The sequence below is a fragment of the Girardinichthys multiradiatus genome, chromosome 4 (genome assembly GCF_021462225.1).
Source record: "Girardinichthys multiradiatus isolate DD_20200921_A chromosome 4, DD_fGirMul_XY1, whole genome shotgun sequence".
In the NCBI taxonomy this organism is placed as follows: Eukaryota; Metazoa; Chordata; class Actinopteri; order Cyprinodontiformes; family Goodeidae; genus Girardinichthys; species Girardinichthys multiradiatus.
Window position 1 is genome coordinate 29,193,569 of NC_061797.1, and position 22,993 is coordinate 29,216,561.

A 22,993-nucleotide genomic window follows, 5' to 3' on the forward strand; every position below is an offset into this window, starting at 1 on the left:
ATCCTTCCTGCCCACAGCCATCAGCATCTACAACGGCTCTTTGAAGAAACCTTCATAATATAAGCTATAACAACATTTAATTTCCCTTTGGGATTAATAAAGTATTTTTGAATTGAATAAGGAGCTAATTAAAAACCCGCCAGAGGGACTGGGAAGCAGTCTGTTCCCGGGAATGTGATTGGTCCAGACTCCCACTAGCATTTCCGCTGCCTGGTCCTAGCTAACCGCACAGCAGCCAACCCCACTCTCCTCTGTGTGATGTACAGCGGTAAACAAGGCAAAGCTCACCGCTCTCAGGCCACGGACTTAACGGCAAACTGCACGTAGAAATTTTCTGCCCATGAACCCAGAGAGTAAAAAAGGTGAGCTGTCAAACAAGCCCTATTCGGCAGGTCTTTGTGTCAGATCTCTTATGCTAATGCGAGCTAGCTAGTGTTATGGACCTGCTATCGATAATCAATAACCGTTACGACGTAATAGCGAGCTGGTTTGAAGAGAACATTTAAATGTAAAATAGTTTATATTTCTATTGTTGTACTGAAGTTGAAAGCAGCTGCATCAGTGAAAAGCACAAAAGCTATGTAAAACCCCAATATTAGCATTAGCTTATTTCTTGAAAGGGCTTCTGTGGATAATAGCAGCTCACTGCAATAGGAGCCAAACTATTGCCAACAATGTCTGCTGTTAGGTTCCTGCTCAGGCTCAGAGATGCACTAGTACTTGTCAGAAGGTTGTTTTAACAGTAACTGGCGTTAATCTAAGTATTGTATTTGTTAAATCTCACGTTATTCTACTGAACAGTGGCTCTTTACATGTAAATTAGAATGCTTTTGTGTTGATTTCCCCTCTGACTGGTCGACATTCGTCAGTTTATATTTAATGAACTACTGTTAAAAGGAAAGGAGGATGAATCTTTAGAAGCTGGTTTTATCCGAGGAGAGTTTTAGAGAATTGATGATTAATACTGTCACCGTTTTAAATCAGTTGAGGTAAATTTATTGATATCGCATCAGTTCACAACAAAGGTGCTTTACAAGGCAGAAGGGTCTAATCCATGTAATCTAGAACATTATAATCATACAGGTCCTTCTCAAAATATTAGCATATTGTGATAAAGTTAATTATTTTCCATAATGTCATGATGAAAATTTAACATTCATATATTTTAGATTCATTGCACACTAACTGAAATATTTCAGGTCTTTTATTGTCTTAATACGGATGATTTTGGCATACAGCTCATGAAAACCCAAAATTCCTATCTCACAAAATTAGCATATTTCATCCGACCAATAAAAGAAAAGTGTTTTTAATACAAAAAACGTCAACCTTCAAATAATCATGTACAGTTATGCACTCAATACTTGGTCAGGAATCCTTTTGCAGAAATGACTGCTTCAATGCGGCGTGACATGGAGGCAATCAGCCTGTGGCACTGCTGAGGTCTTATGGAGGCCCAGGATGCTTCGATAGCGGCCTTTAGCTCATCCAGAGTGTTGGGTCTTGAGTCTCTCAACGTTCTCTTCACAATATCCCACAGATTCTCTATGGGGTTCAGGTCAGGAGAGTTGGCAGGCCAATTGAGCACAGTGATACCATGGTCAGTAAACCATTTACCAGTGGTTTTGACACTGTGAGCAGGTGCCAGGTCGTGCTGAAAAATGAAATCTTCATCTCCATAAAGCTTTTCAGCAGATGGAAGCATGAAGTGCTCCAAAATCTCCTGATAGCTAGCTGCATTGACCCTGCCCTTGATAAAACACAGTGGACCAACACCAGCAGCTGACACGGCACCCCAGACCATCACTGACTGTGGGTACTTGACACTGGACTTCTGGCATTTTGGCATTTCCTTCTCCCCAGTCTTCCTCCAGACTCTGGCACCTTGATTTCCGAATGACATGCAGAATTTGCTTTCATCCGAAAAAAGTACTTTGGACCACTGAGCAACAGTCCAGTGCTGCTTCTCTGTAGCCCAGGTCAGGCGCTTCTGCCGCTGTTTCTGGTTCAAAAGTGGCTTGACCTGGGGAATGTGGCACCTGTAGCCCATTTCCTGCACACGCCTGTGCACGGTGGCTCTGGATGTTTCTACTCCAGACTCAGTCCACTGCTTCCGCAGGTCCCCCAAGGTCTGGAATCGGCCCTTCTCCACAATCTTCCTCAGGGTCCGGTCACCTCTTCTCGTTGTGCAGCGTTTTCTGCCACACTTTTTCCTTCCCACAGACTTCCCACTGAGGTGCCTTGATACAGCACTCTGGGAACAGCCTATTCGTTCAGAAATTTCTTTCTGTGTCTTACCCTCTTGCTTGAGGGTGTCAATAGTGGCCTTCTGGACAGCAGTCAGGTCGGCAGTCTTACCCATGATTGGGGTTTTGAGTGATGAACCAGGCTGGGAGTTTAAAAGGCCTCAGGAATCTTTTGCAGGTGTTTAGAGTTAACTCGTTGATTCAGATGATTAGGTTCATAGCTCGTTTAGAGACCCTTTTAATGATATGCTAATTTTGTGAGATAGGAATTTTGGGTTTTCATGAGCTGTATGCCAAAATCATCCGTATTAAGACAATAAAAGACCTGAAATATTTCAGTTAGTGTGCAATGAATCTAAAATATATGAATGTTAAATTTTCATCATGACATTATGGAAAATAATTAACTTTATCACAATATGCTAATATTTTGAGAAGGACCTGTAGTTACATACAATCAATTTAAACCCTAATTAAATTACACTGCAGTTAAATTCGGATTATAGTACAGAATGGTAAAAAGTTCTCTATTCAAGAAGCCTGACAAATTGCATCGACTTCCTCAGCGATTCGTCTTCTTGAGGAAGCATATGGCGACAGTTGACAAATGATTGCATCAAATTGTTGCGTTAAAAGTGATCTCTTTTCTTAAGCAAACATGTGGCAAAACTGCAAAAGACCCTTTCATCTAGAAAAAACCTGCAGCAGAGCCAGGCCTGGTAGAAGCAACCATCTGGCTCTTTGAAGGCGGCTAAGCAGGCTCGTTCAACTAAGCCGCTACGGCGGATTCTGTTTCCATGCTGAAGTTGGAAGTTCCTTGTTCCAGTTTGGAAAAATGTCTAGACTAGCTGCTGAAGTTGGGGTCCTCGAACAACCCTTACTTTAAATCCAATATGGCTGCCATTCGTATTGTAATGCTCCATTCTGTTTGGGAATGTAATGCTGTGTTTAATTTGCCTTAGATATTGCATATGTTTTTTTTTCTGTCATTCTCCAGGTCTGGAAAAGTATGGAAAGAAGGAAATTGATCATGGAAAAATGTTTGATTTTTCCAGATTTTTTTTTTCCTTCTTTAATTTTCTAACTGGCAAAAGTCCAACTATGCTAAATAAATGCAATAGTTTCAAACATTTAAAAATGCCATTTTACTATCTTATTTGTCTCTAGATAGATATTAATATTAGGTGAAACTGTACCCGTGGTTCCTAAACTAGTAAAAATGGAAGTTGTGTGTTTATGTAATATTATTTTGTCTGTTGCAGGTCCACCATGTCTGAACTTTTTATGGAGTGTGTAGAAGAGGAGCTAGAACCTTGGCAGAAACAAGTTCCTCAAGTACATCTAATTGATGATGATGACGACGACGACGAACCCATTTTTGTTGGGGTCCTCTGTATGTATAAGCGTATACTCTATATGCTCAGCATATGCAGGTGAATCTCAGTAAATTAGAATATCTTAAAAAGAAAATTTATTTCAGCAATCCATTTCAGAAACTGAAACTCATATAGATTCATTACAAACAGAGTGATACAGTTTAAGTGTTTTTTTTTCTGTTAATTTAGATGACTTTGGCTTATAGGTAATATAAGGCCAAAATTCAGTTTCACTGAACATCTTTATACTAAATAAGACCAATAAATAAGGAAAAAGACGTGTAATACAGAAATGTTGGCTTGCTAAAAGCTACATCCATGTACGGTATAGTATAGGCACTCAATACTTGGCTCCTTTTGCAACTAATGGAACAGCTGTAGCCTGTCCCATGTCCTGGGTGTGTGGTGGCTCTTGAACCACTGAGTGCAGCCAAATGTCACACCTTGTGAATTTCCACCTTTTCCTACCACACTTTTTTCCTTCCACTCAACTTTTCATTAATGTAGTACTCTGAACTGCCAGAGTCTTTGCAAGGAGCTTACCCTCCTTGTGGGGGTTGTTTTTGTCTGCCTCACATTGTGTAGGTTTTAACAGGTCATCAAGAAAACATTTCTGTATTAAAGTTTTTTTTTTTTGTTATTCTTTTTTTTTTTTTAAGAGGCTACATGTTGGGTTTTGATCACAATCTATGCAATATTTTAGTTCCAGTGTTTGAATTGAATTGCCCAAATAAATAAACTTTTTTATGATATTCCAATTTATTGAGATGCACCTGTAAAGCGGCTCAGTAATTAAACATTAATGTGTGTTCTTGGTCCATCACCTCTTTGAATTTCCTTACAGCTGGTAACCAAAAGGACAGTAAACCCAACCCTGCACCTCCTCAGAGGAACAGCACAGGGACACAACAAAAGAAAATTGCTCCAATTCAGGCTGCTGCAGCCCCCTCACCAATAGTGCTGCCGCTGAATGTACCTGCTAGTGCAGTGAAAACTGCAGCCCCCTCCCTGACAACAGTGACTCCACAACCTGTTATAGTTAATAATCAGGTATTTTCACCTAAATTTATGAGGGGGGAATAAACAATAGGAGTCCAAACAAGACATCTCCTGTTGATTTTCTTTTTTTTGTTTGTTTTTTAGGGCTTTATTGTCACCTCTCCACAATTAACAAACAGCAGTGACCTTATTGCCACTCTTGGAACCCAGTATCCCCCTGGAACATCATTTACAATTGTACCAGGTAAATCCTAGTTAGTTGTACTTGTTAGCAGACTAGAAATCAACAGGTTACAACTAAATATTTTGCTTCCATTGTTGCTCAGCCCCTCGGCAGCAGGTCTTTCAGCAGGTCTCTTCAGCCACAGCGTTGCCAGGTGTGGTCCACCGGCCTCAGGTTCAGCAGATCAGGAACAACGTGGTGACTTTGGCCAATGTCCAGAGCCCTGCGGTGTATTCAGCTCAGGCTAATCAGCTGCAGCTCAAAAGGTCCAACACGCCATCCCTTCAAAACGTTTCTGGGAAGGACGTCAGCGGTATTTGTCTTGATGTACTGTACGAGCCTTACTTCAGCGTATGCCGGATGTGGTTTAAAGTGAAAATGTTTTTTGTTTAACCTCATTCAGATCAGAGCTCAGTCAAACGGGGTTTGATAACATCGGAGGTTGACAGAGTCATAAAAAAAGTCAAACTTGATTCGGGTAGGTTTTCTTATGGTTACAATAATGTAAATTGTAGTTGATTTGTTGTCTTTTGATGTCCTGTTATTTGTAACATCTGTCATGCTTCTGTGCAAAAGTAACCATCCAAGTGGAGAATGGCGTCTTAAAGAGAACCTGCCCCAAATGTCACGAAGATTTTCCTTCAGAGGAGGCTGTGAAGTTTCATATGGTGGTCAGTAAACTGTTGTGAAGTCAACTCAGACCCAGTCTTGAAAAATGGGGCAAATTTATCATTTAGATGTGTTTGTTTGTAACTCTGTGCTGTGGGGCTAAAACCCGTCTTTATATTTCAGCGTTGTCATGCCGTCGTAGGAGTTGCAGCTCCTTCTGCCCCGAACATGAGTAACGGAAACAAACTCATCATGCTAGTCGCTGATTTTTACTATGGGCGCTTCGAAGGAGACGCAGAAAAGAAGGAGGCACTGAAGACCAACACAACTTTCAAGTGTCAAAGTTGTTTAAAAGTTCTCAAGAACAATATTAGGTAAGGTTGTTTTATTTTGTAGCCGGTTTGGGCAGCTGTCATGGCTTCAGTGAAAATAATTCCAGCTGAAGAATGAAATCATTTCCATTGAGGTTTCAATTGCCCTTAAAAGCAACAAGATATTATTCATATTTTTTGCTTTTGGAATATTATTTTATTGAAAGCATCAACATGGAACATCTGTTTGCTAAACAACCCCATCCTTATACTTATCCGTTAAAGTCTCCTCATTACTGATGAAGTAAAACTAAAGAAAATAACTACCTTCTATTTACAGTGGAAAAATGATTTAAATAGCAAACACTCTTAGACAAGGATTAAAGTTTATCACAGGCTATTTTAGTGGTCTAACTTGGACTGGTGTGGCCTTTTGTATTCTAAAATGGGAGATTTAAAGGGGAGATAAAACAAACAAGAATCGTAACGTTTCTGAGCCGCCAGGGTGCTTTCTACTATTATACATTTGGTATCAGGCCCACAGCAGTAGGATGATTAAGTACTGTTGTTAACCTGTCTGGTTTCTCCAGACGTATCGTTCCACACCTTCAAATGATTTTAGAGCAAACGGCTGCTTTGCCAGTTAGGAGGTGGCTCTTTGGATGGAGGTTTTTTCTTCGGCACCAGATATTTGAATCTCCGGAGAACCCTCACTTTGAAATCTGAATGTGATAATGTGTCTGAATAAGATCACTGAAGTTTTAAGCCCACATCAAAGACATAAAAAATAAAAACAGGGTCTTACAGAGCTTCACTTAAAAATAGACAGCATAGTGAATGATTAGAATAGGTCATTGCTCCCACTTTGTATACAGTGTGATTTTTATTTATTTATTTTTGGGACCTGTTTGGGTCCAGCTCCTTCGATGGACAAAAACATTTCAAAAGACCTTTCTTGAGAGTTTGGGTCCTTCTATGTTTTTAAACGTCTCACAGTTTCTTGACAGCAGACGTTTCCACAAGAGGGGTCATCATCAGGTTTTGGTCAGCCAATGAGAAGTCCATTTTGTTGTTGCTACGGCAATGAGTTGACAGAGTTAAATAATATAGTGTATAGTGGACCTCCTTTACCGAGACAGAACCTATGTAACTCCAGAGAATCAACAATGTCTTTAATCACAATAATAGTGGGTTAGCAGAACAGTACAACTGTTTAAAAAAGTCAGAAAAACAATCATATTTAGAAACCAACGTATTATGTTGAGAAAGACCTTTTAGTGGTTAAAATAAGGGTTCCTTTTGGGTAAATCATAGATTCCAGCTGAATTGGGAGGCAGAGCAAAGAGCCTTTGTAAGTATTTTCTTAACATTTTGAGAAATTACATTATTTCCATCAACGAATCAGTTGTGAAATCTACCATCACACAGTGATAAACATGTTCTGAAACAGCCGCCGAGGACTTCAAGGAATTCCTTGGAAACATATCTGTCTTGTGCAAATACCAGAACATCTTTGTACATCTTTGTCTGCCCTAACTTTCCTCCCAGATTGATGACTGCATCACACCGTTTTCCCTCCTGGGCCTAAAGATGAAAAATGACTTCTAGTTTACACAGCGTAAAAACTGCCCCTTTGAATAAATAACTTTGCTTCAGAACATGGCAAAAAAAAAAAGCTTCTGTAAGCTGCTTTTAATGGGGAAGTACATTTGTACTGGTACGGCGCTCTCACGGTCGGGGGTCAAAGTTCATCCACAGGAAAATTTCTGTTGGGGGAGCTGAGGCTGCAGAATGTGCCAGGTGAAAAATGGGCTGTGCCTTGTCAGGGCAGCGGTGGCAGGTAGCTGTGGAGGTGCTGTAAGCAGCCACGGAGCACTTCATCATTAGGAAGAACAAAAAGATCCCAATTTAATTGCTGATATTATAACACCTATTATACATACTTAGAAAGTGAGTTGTGGGGAGAATAATTCATTTATCTTAAAACCCCCTATGGACCAAGACTAATGTACACAAGTTATGAATAATTAATTTTCTCTCAACGTTTTGATGGCATTTATTTGCTTTTTAAAAACAAGATACCAAAAAATTTAATAAATATGCAAAAACATATTTTTTTTATTAACAAATGATGATATGTGTTAAACAAATCCGCCTATAGTTGTGGTAAAATGATCTATTGGTTGTCAACAATTTTATGTTTGAATCAGATGTTTAAGCTTCGTTTCACCTCAAATATGTAAAATGAAATTGAAACAGAATTTCCTGTGTCTAAGAGGTACAGCGTTTCCAGTCTCACTTTGTGAATCTGTCATCCTGTGCAGGTTCATGAACCACATGAAACACCATCTAGAGCTGGAAAAGCAGAACAGTGAGAGCTGGGAAAGCCACACAACCTGCCACCACTGCTACAGGCAGTACATGACTCCGTTCCAGCTGCAGTGTCACATCGAGAGTGCTCACAGCCCAATCGAATCTTCAAGTAAAACACGATCCAAACAGCTCAGCCCCCACGGTTTTTACTAATATTATTCTATATTTTAGGACATTCAAAACTTTCATTTTTGTTCACTTTGCAGCCAACTGCAAGATATGTGAGCTGGCGTTTGAATCGGAGCAAGTGCTCCTGGAACACATGAAGGCCAACCACAAACCCGGTGAAATGCCTTATGTCTGCCAGGTCTACTGCTTGTCATTACAGTTCAGCTATCGCTTACTTAATGTTCCCGAAAAATGGAAACCAGAGGCTAACATTGTGTTCAAATGACTCCACAGGTGTGCGATTACAGGTCCTCCTTCTTCTCTGACCTGGAGGCACATTTCCGAAGTGTCCATGAGAACACGAAAGACCTGCTCTGTCCGTTCTGCCTCAAGGTTCTCAGAACGAGTCACATATACATGCAACACTACATGAAGCATCAGGTATGACGCTAACACGCATTACATGAAGAGGAGTTTGTTTTTATTGTTTGTTGTGCAAAAAAAGATGATAAAAGCGATTGGCAAAAAGATAATGAAATATTGCAACAATGAGGGGGGGAAATGTCTGTCTGGTAGAGATAAAGGTGTGAGTTAAATACAACTTTCTAAAGGTTAATAGTTTTTAGATCCTCTTATATTTTCTGTTTTTACTGCCTGACTGCTGCTGGGATTTTACCTGTTTTTATGTCTAAAAATTGAAAACTATTTTGAGTCGTATTGCAGCACTTTGAGATTGTTTTACAAATAAAAGTTATTATGTTTCAGAAAAAAGGGATTCATCGATGTGGGAAATGCAGACTAAATTTCCTCACCTACAAGGAAAAAGTGGAGCACAGGACTCACGTCCACAAGACCTTTAGGAAGCCTAAAGCCTTGGAGGGCCTTCCTCCGGGTACAAAGGTCTGAGCCAGTCATAACAATATCAGTTGGACATTCTGCAAGTGCTTTGACTGATTTTTAAGTCACTCGCGCTCCATGTTATGTTGTTGTTGCTGCAGGTTACAATCCGGGCCTCCCTGACAGGAAAGGGACCAATAACGCCACTCGGCTCTAATCGATCTGCTGTGACTGTCACTCCAGAACCGGCGGGTTTCCCAAATTTCAAAATCAAGCCTCCAGTAAACCTAACCAAGTCCAAAGCAAAAGACCCTAAGGCGGGAAATGGCAAGTCTACTCAGAACAAAATGCAGCAAAACAAAAAGCAAGAACGTCGACTTTCCAAGCACAATCTGGCACTGAAGAATCTCAGGTTCGTTAGTGATTTATCACACAGTTCTTTAAATGGTCACACCGTTTCAGTCTAAACACACAGGACCAAGCAGGACATTAACCAATAAGAGTTGTATGGTATTGTGGTAGTTAGAGAGCTGACCTGATAGAAAACATGTCCACCTACAATCTGAGAATCATTTTTGTGGTGAATCCTCCACTCCAGTGCAACTACAAACCTGAAGCTCCACCTTCTAGGTTCTATGTGTTCTTGACAAATTAGATGATGTTGTGGCTTTGCAATTCACAGTCTCTAATTACGTTTTAAATTAATTTAATGGCCACTTTATATTAGGCTAGGTTAAATATGTGATGTATTGAATCAAACGTAATAAAATTAATTAACTTAGTCTTACAACAATTAAAAGAACTGCCTCTCTCACTGATGTATTGGTCTTTGTGCTACATTTTAGTGCCAGTGAGGGGCGCTACACATGCATTGAGTGTAACGGTAAGGTCGACGACTTCTTGTCGCATTTTCCAATGCTTTCAAACTGCGGCGCGTGCAAGTATCGGACAGGTTGCAAAATATCTTTCGGCAATCACATGATAAAGTGAGTAATAAGTATTTTTTTTGTGTGTTGCTTTTACTCACTTTTGCGTCCAGTTTCTATCACAAGTAATCTGACATTGCCTCTTCACCGTCTTTTATTAGATATCATAGCACCCTCAGCAAACAGAAGGTTTTGAAATCGGATCGCAAAAAGAATTCACCTGTATTAAAGTAAGTAAACTTTTCCTGTTTTTTAAAATTAAAGATCTGAGGTGGAACATGACCAAACATTTATTTTTTTGTTCAGACTAACCCTCATCTGTCTCAACTGTGATCTACTTGTTGATGCGTCTGGTGGCGACCTAATGTCCAAGCATTTAACTGATCAACCACATCACACATGTAAAGTCATTCAGGAAAAAGGTTGGTATTTTTTAATTCTGAGGGCTGCTTCAAGTTTTTTTTATTGTGAATAAAGAAAGAAGTGTTTCTTTCTTGGTTTAACTAAACAGATATCAGAGCTGAAGACAAAGACCAAGACAAAGTGTGAGTAGAAACTCCTGCTGACATTAAACCTAATTTCCTTGAAGCACAACTAAACCACAGAACTGTTATCATTCCTAAAGGGAGTTACTTGTGACCCAACCAGGCAGTCAGGTCTTTTACCAGGGATTTCCTGATCAATATGCATTGGCCTCAAAGCTGATCAGGCACAGATCCCCAGTCAACCCTGATACTTGAAGTGAATAAAATCACTGCCATGCAACTATTAAGGAAATCTGTGTTTGGTTTATTTATATAGCACCAACTGTCAATTGTTTCATGGCACTTTGCAAGACAAACTGGTCCAATTGCAGTTTATATACAGAAATATACAGGCAATTCAATCCAGTCAAATAAACAGACTCAAAGTCCACTACATTACAATTCAAACATACTTACTTCATCCCAAAGAGAAATTAAATGTTGTAGCTTATAATATCCAGGTTTCTTCAAGGATCTGTTGTAGATCCTTGCTGTGGGCAGGAAGGATCTCCTGTAGCGCTCCGTCTTACAGCAGATCTGAAGAAACCTCTGACTGAAGACACTCTGTTGTTGTAGGACAGTCTCATGAAGAGGATGCTCAGGGTTCTCCATAATGTTCTTCATTTTATGAAGAATCTTCTTTCCACAATGATCTCCAGAGGTTCCAGAGGAGTCCCCAGAACAGAGCCAGCCTTCTTTATCAGCTTGTTGAGCTTATTTAAGTCCCTGGCTCTGGTGCTGCTTCTCTAGCAGATGATGGTAGAAGAGATCACACTTTCCACAACAGACTTATAGAAGATGTGCAGCATCTTGCTTCAAACACTGAAGGTCCTAAGCTTCCTCAAGAAGTACAGTGTTCTCTGTCCCTTCTTGTAGATGGCTTCACAGTTGCATCTCCACTCTAGTCTGTTGTCCAGGTGAACACCAAGGTATTTATACTCCTCCACCACCTCCACTTCTTTTCCCGTGATAGAAATAGTTTTTGACTTATTCTTGTTTCTCTTAAAATCTACAATCATCTCGTTTGTTTTATTCACGTTCAAAATGAGATGATTGTTTCCACACCATGCCACAAAGCGGTCCACCACCTTCCTGTACTCAGCTTCTTGTCCATATCTGATCCACCCCACGACTGCAGAATCATCCAAGTATTTCTGCAGATGACAGGAGTCTGTCTTGTACTGGAAGTCTGAGGTGTACAGAGTGAAAAGGAATGGTGAGAGTACAGTCCCCTGTGGTGCTCCTGTGCTGCTGACTACCTGGTTAGACTCACAACCCTTCAGTCTCACAAACTGTGGTCTGTTTGTCAGGTAGTCTTTGATCCAGGAGATTGTTGAGGCCTCCACCTGAATCTTCTGGAGTTTCTGACAAAGCAAATCAGGTTGAATTGTGTTAAATGCACTGGAGAAATCAAAGAACATGATCCTCACAGTGCTACTGGCTTTGTCCAGATGACAGTGGGTTTGTTGAAGCAGGTGTATGATGGCATCTTCAACTCCAACTCCACAGCGATAAGCAAACTGAAGGGGGTCCTGATGGTTTACTGTTTGCTTACTCAGGTGGGCCAACAGGAGTCTCTCTAGGACCTTCATGATGTGAGATGTCAGGGCAACAGGTCTATAGTCATTGAGGACTGATGGGTGAGTTTTCTTTGGTACCGGAACAAGACAGGAGGTCTTCCTCAACACTGGAACCTTCTTCTGGACCAGGCTAAGATTGAAGAGGTGCTGCAGAATCCCACAAAGCTGCTCTGCACAGGCCTTCAAGACTCTAGGGCTGACATGATCTGGACCTTAGCCTGACTTATTGAGACATACTGGTGGAAGGGGGAGGCAAAGGGAGCATCAGCATCTTCTGATTTGGTTGAAGGCAAACTTGTAGAAGCAGAAGGGTCCATAGCTGAAGTAGATAAAACATTTGAGGTGTGACAGAAAAGCTGTGGGTCAAAGGAGGGTGGGATGTCTGTTTGGCTGTGAGCAGGAGAGGAGGATGCGAAGCTTGTTTCTGAACTGAACCTATTGAAGAATGTGTTCAGTTCATTGGTTCTGTCCAGACCTTCATCGGTCTGATCATCCTTCTGCTTGAAGCCTGTGATCTTCTTCATCCCTGTCCACACATCTCTGATATTGTTTTGTTGGAGGTTGCTCTCCAGCTTCTTCTTGTACACCTCCTTGCTGTCTCTTATCTTGACTTTAAGTTGCTTCTGTATAATCCTCAATAATTCTCTGTCTCCCTCTCTGAAGGCTCTTTTTTCTTGTTAAGCAGGTCCTTCAGGTCACTGGTGATCCAAGGTTTGTTATTGGGGAAGCATCTCACGGTTCTGGTGGAGATGATGTTATCCACACAGAAGTTTATATAGTCGGTGACACAGTCATGGCATTGATGTCCTCTCCATGTGGCTGGGTGTGTCCCAGTCTGTAGCCTCAAAGCAACCTTGCAGGACTTCTTCAGCTATACTCCAATTTGATCGTAGTTATAAAACAATGCTGTCAAGTTCAATTTATTATGCTAGTTGGTCAAAAGATATCTTAAAAAAAAAACTAGACAATAGCCTTAAATGGCTGAATTTGCAGCAATTTCTTCTCTTGCACGAGCAAGTAGGGACAGTGGATGGTTAATTGCATTGAGTCATTACTTTTGCAACAACCCAGTAGAACCTCGCTCAGTGTGAGCGGCCACCTGGTGGTTTGAGACGACGGAGCATTACAAGCAAAAAACACAGACGTGCTGGTCTGGGAGTAATTTCAATGTTAAAAAAAAAGTAATGAGTTAATGACAGCGGCAGCTTCTTCAGTGGCTTCATCTAGGAGAGAAAAACAGCTAAAACTAAATCATCTGAGCCAATAATCAAATCTGTGGCATGAAAAATGGAGTGTATATATAGTTAGTAGCAGAATTAGCTCCTTCAGTTGCTTTATCCTGAAGATGTATGGTTGAACACAGATAGACAGGACCGAGTGCATCATCTATGAAGTTATTGCCAGCAATAGCTTAGCCAATGGCCTCCTTCAATAAAGTGTCATAGCTAAGCAGAATACCCATCTGGATGTAACTTCTATGAACAGAAAAAAACAGTGAACATAAGGTTAATGTCAGCAAGAACTGCAGATGACGCATTATTGGAGAGTAGTAGGAGAACGTAGCAGTGTGAGGAAAAGGGGCTAGGTATGGCTTCCAGCAGCCTATAGAGATAGCTCAGAATATCCTGAGCTTATCAAAAAAAGGACGTTTTAAGCCTCGTCTAAAACGTACACAGGGTGTCTGCCTCGTGGACTACAACTGAGAGCTGATTCTGCAGGAGAGGAGCCTGATAACTAACATATCTGCCTCCCATTCTAATTTCACAAACTCTTAAGAACTGCCAGTAAACCTGCAGTCTGAGAGGGAAGTGCTCTGTTTGGAACATATGGAACAATCAAGTTTCTGATGGAGCTTGATTAATGAGGACTTTATATGAGAGAAGGTGAATTTTAAACTTCTGGATTTAACAGGGAGCCAATGAAGGGAAGCTAATATTGAAGAAATATGAGCTCTGCTTTAAAGTCTCAGAAGTCTTACTACTGCATTTTGAAAAAGCTAAAAGCTTTGAATTCTTTGTTGTAACAAAGCTTCTTGGCGTTAACTCTTATGCTGCTGAAAAGCTTGTTTATTTCCTTTTATCTGGCTCCACATTTGTAAGGGAAAAATCGTTTTTAGGTAGCACTCTGATGGCACTGATTATTAGGTTTAGGAGACTATTACTTTTTCACATAGGGCCAGGTTGGTTTGTAAGCCTAACTAAACCCTCATTTGAAAACTGTTTTTAGTATTTAACCAGGCTATCTTTGATGTTACAATTTGTTAAATTGCATTGTGTTCTGTACTATAACCTGAAATCAGTTTTGGTTCTCTGTGAAGGATGTTAATAATTCAGTGCAGAGTCACGCAGCACTAGACTAAGAGTGCTTAAAATCAGATATAAGCGACTTCTTAAGATTAAATATATTTTTCTTGATTTGACACAGGCGTCTCCAGCAGGCAGCAGATGAAAAACAGACAGCGTCCCTCTTGCCAACGACAACAGCTTTAGAACCGGAAGAAACGGACTTGAAACAATCTATAAACGACACAAGTGAAACACTCGATGACGCTGGCCGAGCTGGTTTAGAGCAGAATTTACCAGCATGCAATCAGGAAAACGATTCCGCAAAACCCAGCAACAATGAAGGGATTGAGTCAAACCAGTCATCTTTGGAGGCTGCTTCGTCTTCTTGTTCGTCAGATGTGCTTTTAATTCCCCCTGAGGAACCTGAGGGTCACACAGAGAGCCTCTATGTTGAGGATCAGCTGTCTGTCTCGGATGGTTTGTTGGATCCAGTCACCGGAGAGAAAACACCTTAAATCCTTCTCATTTGTTATATCAGCTGAAGAAGACAGATGATACACTAAAGATATGTTCATCGTTTTCAAAGTATGATGACGATATCAAACTTTTATTTTTTCTTCGGATGTTCAGGACACTGGTTTTACCAACAAGAAGAACCATTTAAAATACAGTTCAAAAGTTTTTCAGCACTTCTTTTTTTTTTTAAATAAAAAAATATTACTTTTCATCTCTGTTGATTCCAGGATATTGTCAGTTTGCCGTTAGACTTGAATGTTTTACGCTCATTTTGTGTTTCTTTAATACAGATGTGTAGTCTTTGCAGCACATAAGGTTAACATCTCTCCATTTTTCATGTTGGAAAGTTTATTTTTATTTTTTTTTATTTACTGTACAAGCTTTTATCCTAATGATTTAACGGAAACGGCCCTCCAAGAATGTTTTACTCTGGGAAGCAAATATGCAGTCAAGCTTTTCAGTTAAAATTGTGCACCTACTCCTCTAATCATGCACTTAAAAAATAACATAGTTTTGGGGCATAGTTTCAGCATTGTGTGGACCTGTAGAGAAATCTGTTTTTCATTTATGATCTGAATTAGGTTTTAATCTAACTAATCATTTTTTACATAGTTTTAATTTGTAGTCTGCCGTCATCATGTGATTTTTCTTTTCTTTTTTAGGTGTGATGTTCCACCAGCTCCAGCAAACATTTTACTAAAATGTTAAATTGTTTACAGAAATCTCCTATGCGTGCATAAGTAGCAAACATATGGCCTTTCCTTCAGTATTGACTGATGGTTCACAACATGCCAATCTGACTTGGTATTCTGCACTCTGCTGATTTTCAACCACGGTTTAAGTCATGAACAGAAAATAATGTTGGATATTATCCTCCAAGGAAATGGTTCTGAAAATGTGGCTCAGAAGAGCACAGTAGGAAAAATTATTATTATTTTAGGAGTTAAGCAATTAAATGTTTCACAGAGCTGCAACCATGTACATTTTCTGTCTTAACTAGGCTGAAAGTTCCTTGTGAAACATGTTAAGAATAGTTGAATATGTCAAAAGCCACTTCATTTTTTTAAATTTCTTTTTACCTGTAAAAACAATCCTGTAAATACATTTACTTCTATGTATAAATGTTTTGATGACATTCCTGTTATATTCTCTATATACATCACATCATGCAGAGGATCTACATTCTGGGTTATAGCAGCACATTTCTGTTTTTGTTCTGTAAATAAACCTTGAATAGAAGACTTGTTGGGTATTAAATAACTTTATGTTGCTTTAAGTCACCAGGCATATTACACCATCATATTAAATGAAAAATAACTCCAGCAAAATCAGATACTTGAATTAGATCAATTCTGACAGGGTCAGTAAGGTGTTACGGTATATAAAGCCCGTCTTGGAGCTATATACTGAATTTATTGCTTCTGATACTAAATTTGTCAAAATCAAAACACTCACATTAGCTACTAAGATTCATTTTATTACCTATTGACTGATTTGACCTTTAGCTATTTTGATCTGCTAAAGTGTCAACAAAAACATCCATTTTATATACCCAGTTATCCTTGCAGGGTCGCCAGTCCATCACAGTACAAACAAACATGCACCCACACACTCCCTCCTAAGGGCAATTTAGACCGGTTAACCTAACTCCTGTTTCTTGGACTCTAAACTGTGGGAGGATGCCAGAAAACCCAGGGGGAACATGCAAACTCCATAAAGAAAGACCCCAGATTCCAGCCTCCTCTTGCTGCAAAGCAACCGTGCAAAATTGTTCATCTCCTAAGAATAAAAGGGAAAACTATTTTATGCTTTTAATATTTCAAACGATTTCTGGCCTTGTAAACAAAGCCTAATATGGTACAATGTGCTAAAAGCATGTGATATTTTTGGCTGTTGTGCTTGAAACACCTCTTCAGTGTTGCATGGAGAACTTGGACAACACATATGGAGTGAAGGACTGGGGTGTAGGTCCCAATCTTCCAACTACTGAGAGATAGTCACACCTCTCTACCTGGGAAAGATCAGGGTGTTTAAAAGGAGGCTGACTTTTTGTTCTGGCCGTAGAACAGCGGAGCAGATCTTCACCCTCACAGAGCTGCCGAGGACGTTATGGGAGATTGGTTGTTAAGTCCAAATGTGTTCTGTGGATCTGGAAAAGGCATACGAGCAGCACTCTCAGGGCATTTTGAGGGGATGATGCAGGAGACGAAGTGCTATAAATGATTTTAAGCCCTTTTTTTTTTTTTTTTTACCAAAGGAAGAGCTGATGGCACTTTTTCAGTCAAGCTTGTACTTAGAACAGGTTGGACTTTACCAGAACTGCCCCTTGTAAGCTTCTGCTCCTCTGCATTAAAAGAACTTGGGTGAAGTTTCCAGCATCTGATCAGGTTGCTTTCCAGGAAGCCTCCCTTCGGTGATTTGCTGGGCATGTCTCACTTGGAGGAGTCCCTGGAGCTGACCCAGAACCTGCTGGAGGCCCTGCATGACACTGATAACATTTTGCTGTCTATCATCAAGGGACTAGAAGTTCAAGAAAGAGCAACTGAAAAGCAGGAGGCACAGAGAAGAACATGGAGGGTGTGAGGCAGAAGGTTCTTGAACCAAAATGCCATGGATATGTTCCTGAGGTTTGTATGCGGTGGTGTGAGAATCATATCTTATTTACGCAGCTTCACTCTATGTGTTTATAAAACAGATCAGCTTGTATGCGGAGGGCTTGCTCTGACCTGGAGCACTGGTGAAGATTTCAGAAAACAATCTTTCTCCTCATATTGACCACTAGATGGCAGCTTTGCTGCAGTGAATGCGTTGCAGGTTTAGTGTAAACTTTTTAGTTTTCCTTTAAACGAAAATGTTGAAACAAATTTGCATTTCATACATACTATATATTAAAGAGACATTTTTTATTTAGGCTCTTAACTACACATTTCCTGAAATCAGTTCAAAAAGACATTTTAAGGGAATCCAGTTATGTTGCAGAGGCAACACTGAACTAATCGGAATATGCAATCAGTTTAAAACAAATTGTAAACTGAGGTTGTTCACAGAAAGACAGAATTATATCTAAAACAGAGCCATCTACTATTCAAGGAAATTAAATAAAAGTAATGAAATGAATTTGTTTTAATCTCCATGTTCAGGGCTTCCCCAAGTCCAGAGCTTTCATGAACTCCTCTTCTGTGAAGGACAGCATCTTCACAGCTTCAAAGTGCATCTGCAACACACAAAGTCTTATCAAGGTTTTAAAAAGAAAACATGAACATGGCAAGTGTCAAAAAAGATACTCACCTTTGATCTTTTGAGAATGCTGATCAACTTCAGTTGTTTCTTGAAACCAGCAATGAGTTCTGCTTTCTGCTTCTTAAGGATCTGATTCTCAGCCAGCAGATTTTCTTTACTTTGATGTTCTTCACTTATCTTTTCCTTATTTAACACACAAAAATTCAAAAGTTATAGCTAAGCTTAGCCCTACTTTTTCACGTAAGACTTTTAGTATCAGGTTACATAAAGTTTTGGTTGGCGATTTGTAAAATAATTTAAAAAGAAGACTTATTTTCTAGAAAACAAAACATAACTCCAATTATTAGCTACTAAAACGCAGCTAATAAACATTTGGTCACTGGTGCCATTTCTAAATCATTTTGTGGCTCTTCACAAAGTTTTTTTATTCACAAACATAACCCTTAAACTGTGAGTCGCCTTTGTAAATGTAATCTCTTACAGAATCGAGAAACTTCCACTACTTTTAAAATGTCTCTCTAAGATGTTTTCCACCCAAATAAAATATTCACATGTTGCCATATAACCGCTATTTCTTGTCAAACATGTGTGGCATGTTGAATAAAATTAGTCACATAATGCAAATTATGATAACACATAGATTGCTGGCATGTAGTATTAATCAAAGACAAAAAAACAAAAAAAAACAAACAGGCTTACCTTGTTCATTTGTCTTGTCTTACTCAGCTGGGACTTCAACTTCTCCACCTCCTCCAGAGCTCTGTTTAGGCGAACCTCCACAGTGCGGTGGACAGCTGCTGCTTGCTTTTGGGATCTATTCAGAGTCTCTACTTCCTATGCAAAGCACAACAGACATCATAGTCAGCTTGCAGGAAGGATGGAGGATGTTGTCAATCCTGACAGTTTGTTCTGAGCAGGTACATAGTGAACTTGTAAAAATGCTAACAGAGAGGTGCTTCAGATGTCACTGATACAAACCTTGCTTAAAGCAGCCACTTGGAGCTGGAGATCGTTGCATTTTTTAGCAGACTCTTCTGCTAAAGCTTTCTGCCTCTCGGTCTGTGTTTTCTGGATGCTGACGGTCCTCTGCAGTCTTGCTCTGTCCTCCTCAAGCTCTTTAATATTTGCAGTCAGCTTCGCATTTTCATCATCCTGAAAGACAAGGAACTTTGCTAAACACATACAGTTTGCTTACTTCTTCAGATTCACAGCATAAATAGTCTAAAAAAATTTATTTCAACACGTGCTTTATATTTTATGCAGTTTAAGAATTATTGTGATAGTTCTAAAATACTTTTCCACCAAAGCAAAATAAATTAATGGAACCTGTTTGACTTTTTTACCTTCTTATAAAAGTCACAAGAAAGCAGGTCAAGTTCTTCTTGCATTATTTGAAGTTTTGCCTTCAGCACTCGTGTTTGAGCATCAGAAGCAGCTGTGAAGGGACACAGTTAACAGTCCGCTAAAATAGTTGGTTACACTGAAAACAATAAATAAATAACACATACTGGACTTAGTGATTTTTCCTAACAGTAAATTATTCTTTCTATTAATTAAAGAATATGGCAAACAACATGAATTCTTAGAGTATGTGATTGGTCCAAACAATGTTTACACAATGATGTAGTGCCACAGTTCTCAGGCTGAGACTGGTGGTACTTGTAAATTTGGACAGGTCAACTGTAATCTAGAGCTCCTAAGCTCCAACAGCCAAAAAGATGAGCCGTTAAAGCACATTAATTTCTGTTTCATCAGAATCTATTGAAAGGGAAGTACAGTGGAAGGAATTTTCAGATGTAGTGGGTTTAAATCTGAGTTCATGCTGCTTTGGGGTACTACAAACATTACCTGATCCTACACAATCCTCAGCATTATCTAGAAGATTGTCTTGATCAGAATCCTTCATTTTCTCCTCCATGCTCTGAATGGTCTTTGCTAAGAACAAATCAGCACCATCCCCTAAAGCTGCTGAATCATCGGCATCTTTCAATGATCTGGAATGAAGCAAAACAATATGATAACTTTTCAGTCTTTTCAGATGCAATTGATAACAATGCAAATAAAATCAAACTCACGCTGTCTTAAATTGTAGCTTATTTCCTTGGTTTCCAGCATGCATACTTTGTGTTGCTGATGTGACCTTTTTTTTGCTCACCTTGTAGGGATTACACAAATCAAGGAAATCGCATCTCTAGATTAAAAACCAAAAGTCTGCTCAGCAATATGTGAAAAATGACCTCAAACCTAATGTCTGGACTAATACCTTCATCCCAAGATCCTGTGTGGTTCTTGGTTGAGATTTTAGGTTCCTGTTGCAGAGGAGTTGGGCACACACACACACACACACACAGACACACACACACACACACACACACATATAGTACCTGTTTTGTTAGTTCTATTCTTTTCATTAACAACAAAGATGTATATTCTGCCTTCTTTGAACAGTTCTTACCTAAAACCATCTTCATCTTCTGCATCCAAGAGGAATACATTGGAGAGAGGAGATGACAGAACTTCATTTTGCCCTCTCTAAAACACCACAAACAACAAAGAATTTATTTGACCTTTAAGAGAAAGTTACACATAGTTTCTCTGGATCGGCAAACTCTTTTAGTTGTTGTATTTTAATAGATTATTTTTCTAAAAATATTTGTGTCAGCAGAAACATTCAGAACTTACCATAAGTTGCTCTGCTTCTCTTACTAGCTCTGCTGTTTTGGCTTCAAGCTTGGCATTTAACAGCCTGATGGAAACAATAGGATGTATGAATTAATTCTGAATACAAACTTACTGGCCAATTTCTTAAATACGCCTGTTAAATGACAGCCAACCGATGCATTTAGGCATCCAGATGTGGTGAAGACGACTTATTGTTCAAGCTGAGCGTCAAAATGGTGAAGAAAGAGAAGAAAATATCCAATGAGCAGCAGTTGTGTGGACAAAAATGCCTTTTTGACCTTAGAGGTAAACAAAAGGCAACAGTAGCAAAAAACCATGCATTACAGCCAAGGTATGTGGAATACCATCTCTGAACATACAAGTCAAGCTGTGAGCTAAGAACAGGAAAGTTAGCCTAACAAAACGAATTGGAAAAATGTTGACTCGTCTGATGACTCGTTATTTCAGCTGCGATATTCAGATGGCAGGGTCAGAATTGGTCGTGAACAACATAAAAGCATGGATCCATACTGTCGTGTATCATCTATTCAAATGGTGGTGGCATAATGTTCGTTCAAGCCCTTTAGTATCGTCTTAGGGATGTGATAGAACAAGGGATTTACATCATGGATGTGCAGCCGAGAAACCTGCTGCAACTGCATCATGGCACTATGGACCAAGATTCCTGAAAAGGTTTCTAACTCCTTGCTGAATCTTCGCTACAGAAAATGAAGGCAGAGCTGAAGCTAAATGGGGATCCAACCAGGTTAAGGCAAACTGTCCCTAATAAAGTGGCAGGTGAGTGTTTTTTACCATTTAGAGGAAGCAGTAATGGACAGCAGGGAAAAACCATTCATTACATCTGCTTTAGTCTGATATAGTTCTTTGTTATAAAAAGGTTTTAGCTGTGATTAGGCAAATCACAAATTAGTAACGGGTTTGAGCCTTCAATCCAATTTCTGAATGAATGTTTATTAAATCAAAAGAAAGGCTTAAATCATTCAATTAAAACAGAACTGACAGGAACAAGAACAGGCAACCTTACTTGTACTGTTCTTCCTTTGCAAAAAGATCATCTGTGTGCTTTTTTGTTGGATCCGATGCAGATTTTCCCTTTAGTTTAACTTCTACCTTCCTGGAGCTCTCAGCTGTACTCTTAGAGGATGGACGTTTCTTGGTCTGTAACACAAAAACAAACAGACCTGGGTTACAAAGGAACTTTACGTTTGACTAAAGGGCTTGTGCTTCAGCAACAATATGACTTAAATTATATTTGCTCTGAGCCTCGGCTATTTGCAAAACGTTTTATATCTGCTTCGAAGACCATCACAAAACGGAGATAACCGTAAAAACCAGCTTTAAAGAACGTTTTAAGCTGAGAACATATTCTGTTTGAGCTTTCCTGACACAACTATTTAAATTTGCGAAAATGACGACGTTCACCTTTATTTTACAACTTTGTTCTGCCATTGTTGTTGACTCAGTTCGGGTTGCCTAGCAACAAGAGTTTGACTAACCAAAAGTACGGAAGCTCCTGAAGGACACTTTAAGCTTTTAACAACGAACGTGTAAATAACGGCCACTTATTTTCAAACGTGAGACTGATGATTTCCAGTGTAACACAAAAATACACACGCTATTTTTGTTCAAAAATTACCGAATGAATGTAGGGATTTACTGAGGTAATATTTGTTCAAGAACAATTTTGGTGATCTAAGGGGACCTAATTTAAGATAAGAGTTCAAATAATAAAATATATAATCAGATCATGACGTACTCCTACAATGAAAAATGTGTATTGTTACTTATCTCATAAAACTCTACGAAGAGGTTGTTGAGTATAGCCCACAAGTAATCCACCAAGGTGCAGAGTTGGAGAGGGAGCAAGGCCAATTTTTTTATTACATTTGAAACAGAAAAAAATAAAACTGACTGGCCATTTAAAATAAAATCTGCATAATCAAAGGGTGGAACTCACCTCTGGCCAGCTGCAGACATAGGCAATCTCTGCAACAGCTCAAGGCCTCCGTCTGGGCTGGGGGACCCCATAAACCATGAATTCCTTATACATGCAAATACTTTAGTTTAAGCAGAAACCCTTCAGATTTATGTTTTTTAATACTTTCTGCTGCTTGGGTCTGAGGTGACATCACATTTCATGCACAGTGTAACTGTTTAG

At 39.5% G+C, this 22,993-nt stretch overlaps 2 protein-coding genes across 5 annotated transcripts; one reads left to right on the top strand and one right to left on the bottom strand.

The window, feature by feature from the left end:
* Positions 1 to 212: 212 nt before the first annotated feature.
* Positions 213 to 16,152, top strand: znf280d (zinc finger protein 280D). Of its 2 annotated transcripts, none has more exons than XM_047364023.1 (18): positions 213 to 362; positions 3,509 to 3,639; positions 4,467 to 4,672; positions 4,766 to 4,865; positions 4,948 to 5,157; positions 5,248 to 5,322; positions 5,421 to 5,515; positions 5,637 to 5,827; positions 8,089 to 8,246; positions 8,344 to 8,444; positions 8,540 to 8,686; positions 9,011 to 9,145; positions 9,244 to 9,494; positions 9,928 to 10,068; positions 10,170 to 10,238; positions 10,315 to 10,430; positions 10,520 to 10,553; positions 14,537 to 16,152. In XM_047364023.1, the coding sequence occupies exons 2-18, from the start codon at positions 3,516 to 3,518 to the stop codon at positions 14,910 to 14,912; spliced, it is 2,529 nt and encodes an 842-aa protein (XP_047219979.1). In that variant the 5' UTR covers positions 213 to 362; positions 3,509 to 3,515; the 3' UTR covers positions 14,913 to 16,152. The 2 variants fall into 2 exon arrangements, with proteins under 2 accessions (XP_047219979.1, XP_047219980.1); XM_047364024.1 differs by lacking the exon at positions 14,537 to 16,152 and adding an exon at positions 10,634 to 11,145.
* Positions 16,153 to 17,797: 1,645 nt separating this feature from the next.
* Positions 17,798 to 22,904, bottom strand: LOC124867275 (testis-expressed protein 9-like). Of its 3 annotated transcripts, XM_047363644.1 has the most exons (12): positions 22,258 to 22,371; positions 21,860 to 21,993; positions 20,836 to 20,899; positions 20,609 to 20,685; positions 20,417 to 20,462; positions 20,229 to 20,308; positions 20,002 to 20,147; positions 19,497 to 19,588; positions 19,132 to 19,305; positions 18,853 to 18,987; positions 18,202 to 18,336; positions 17,798 to 18,127 (listed from the first exon to the last, which is right to left on the bottom strand). In XM_047363644.1, exons 1-12 carry the CDS (start codon positions 22,282 to 22,284, stop codon positions 18,050 to 18,052), a joined length of 1,188 nt encoding a protein of 395 aa, XP_047219600.1. In that variant the 5' UTR covers positions 22,285 to 22,371; the 3' UTR covers positions 17,798 to 18,049. The 3 variants fall into 3 exon arrangements, with proteins under 3 accessions (XP_047219600.1, XP_047219599.1, XP_047219598.1); XM_047363643.1 differs by lacking the exon at positions 22,258 to 22,371 and adding an exon at positions 22,793 to 22,904 and having other exon boundaries at positions 17,798 to 18,336; positions 20,229 to 20,344; XM_047363642.1 differs by having other exon boundaries at positions 17,798 to 18,336; positions 20,229 to 20,344.
* Positions 22,905 to 22,993: the final 89 nt, after the last annotated feature.

Coding starts and splice junctions, on each gene's coding strand:
- znf280d (XM_047364023.1), top strand. CDS start 3,516: ATGTCTGAACTTTTTATGGAGTGTGTAGAAGAGGAGCTAGAACCTTGG. Junction 4,866..4,947: donor ATCATTTACAATTGTACCAG/GTAAATCCTAGT, acceptor ATTGTTGCTCAG/CCCCTCGGCAGCAGGTCTTT. Junction 5,323..5,420: donor AAAAGTCAAACTTGATTCGG/GTAGGTTTTCTT, acceptor TCTGTGCAAAAG/TAACCATCCAAGTGGAGAAT.
- LOC124867275 (XM_047363642.1), bottom strand. CDS start 22,284: ATGGCAGAACAAAGTTGTAAAATAAAG. Junction 21,994..22,257: donor AACAAAGTTGTAAAATAAAG/GTGAACGTCGTC, acceptor TTTGTGTTACAG/ACCAAGAAACGTCCATCCTC. Junction 18,337..18,852: donor AGACAAGACAAATGAACAAG/GTAAGCCTGTTT, acceptor GTGTTAAATAAG/GAAAAGATAAGTGAAGAACA.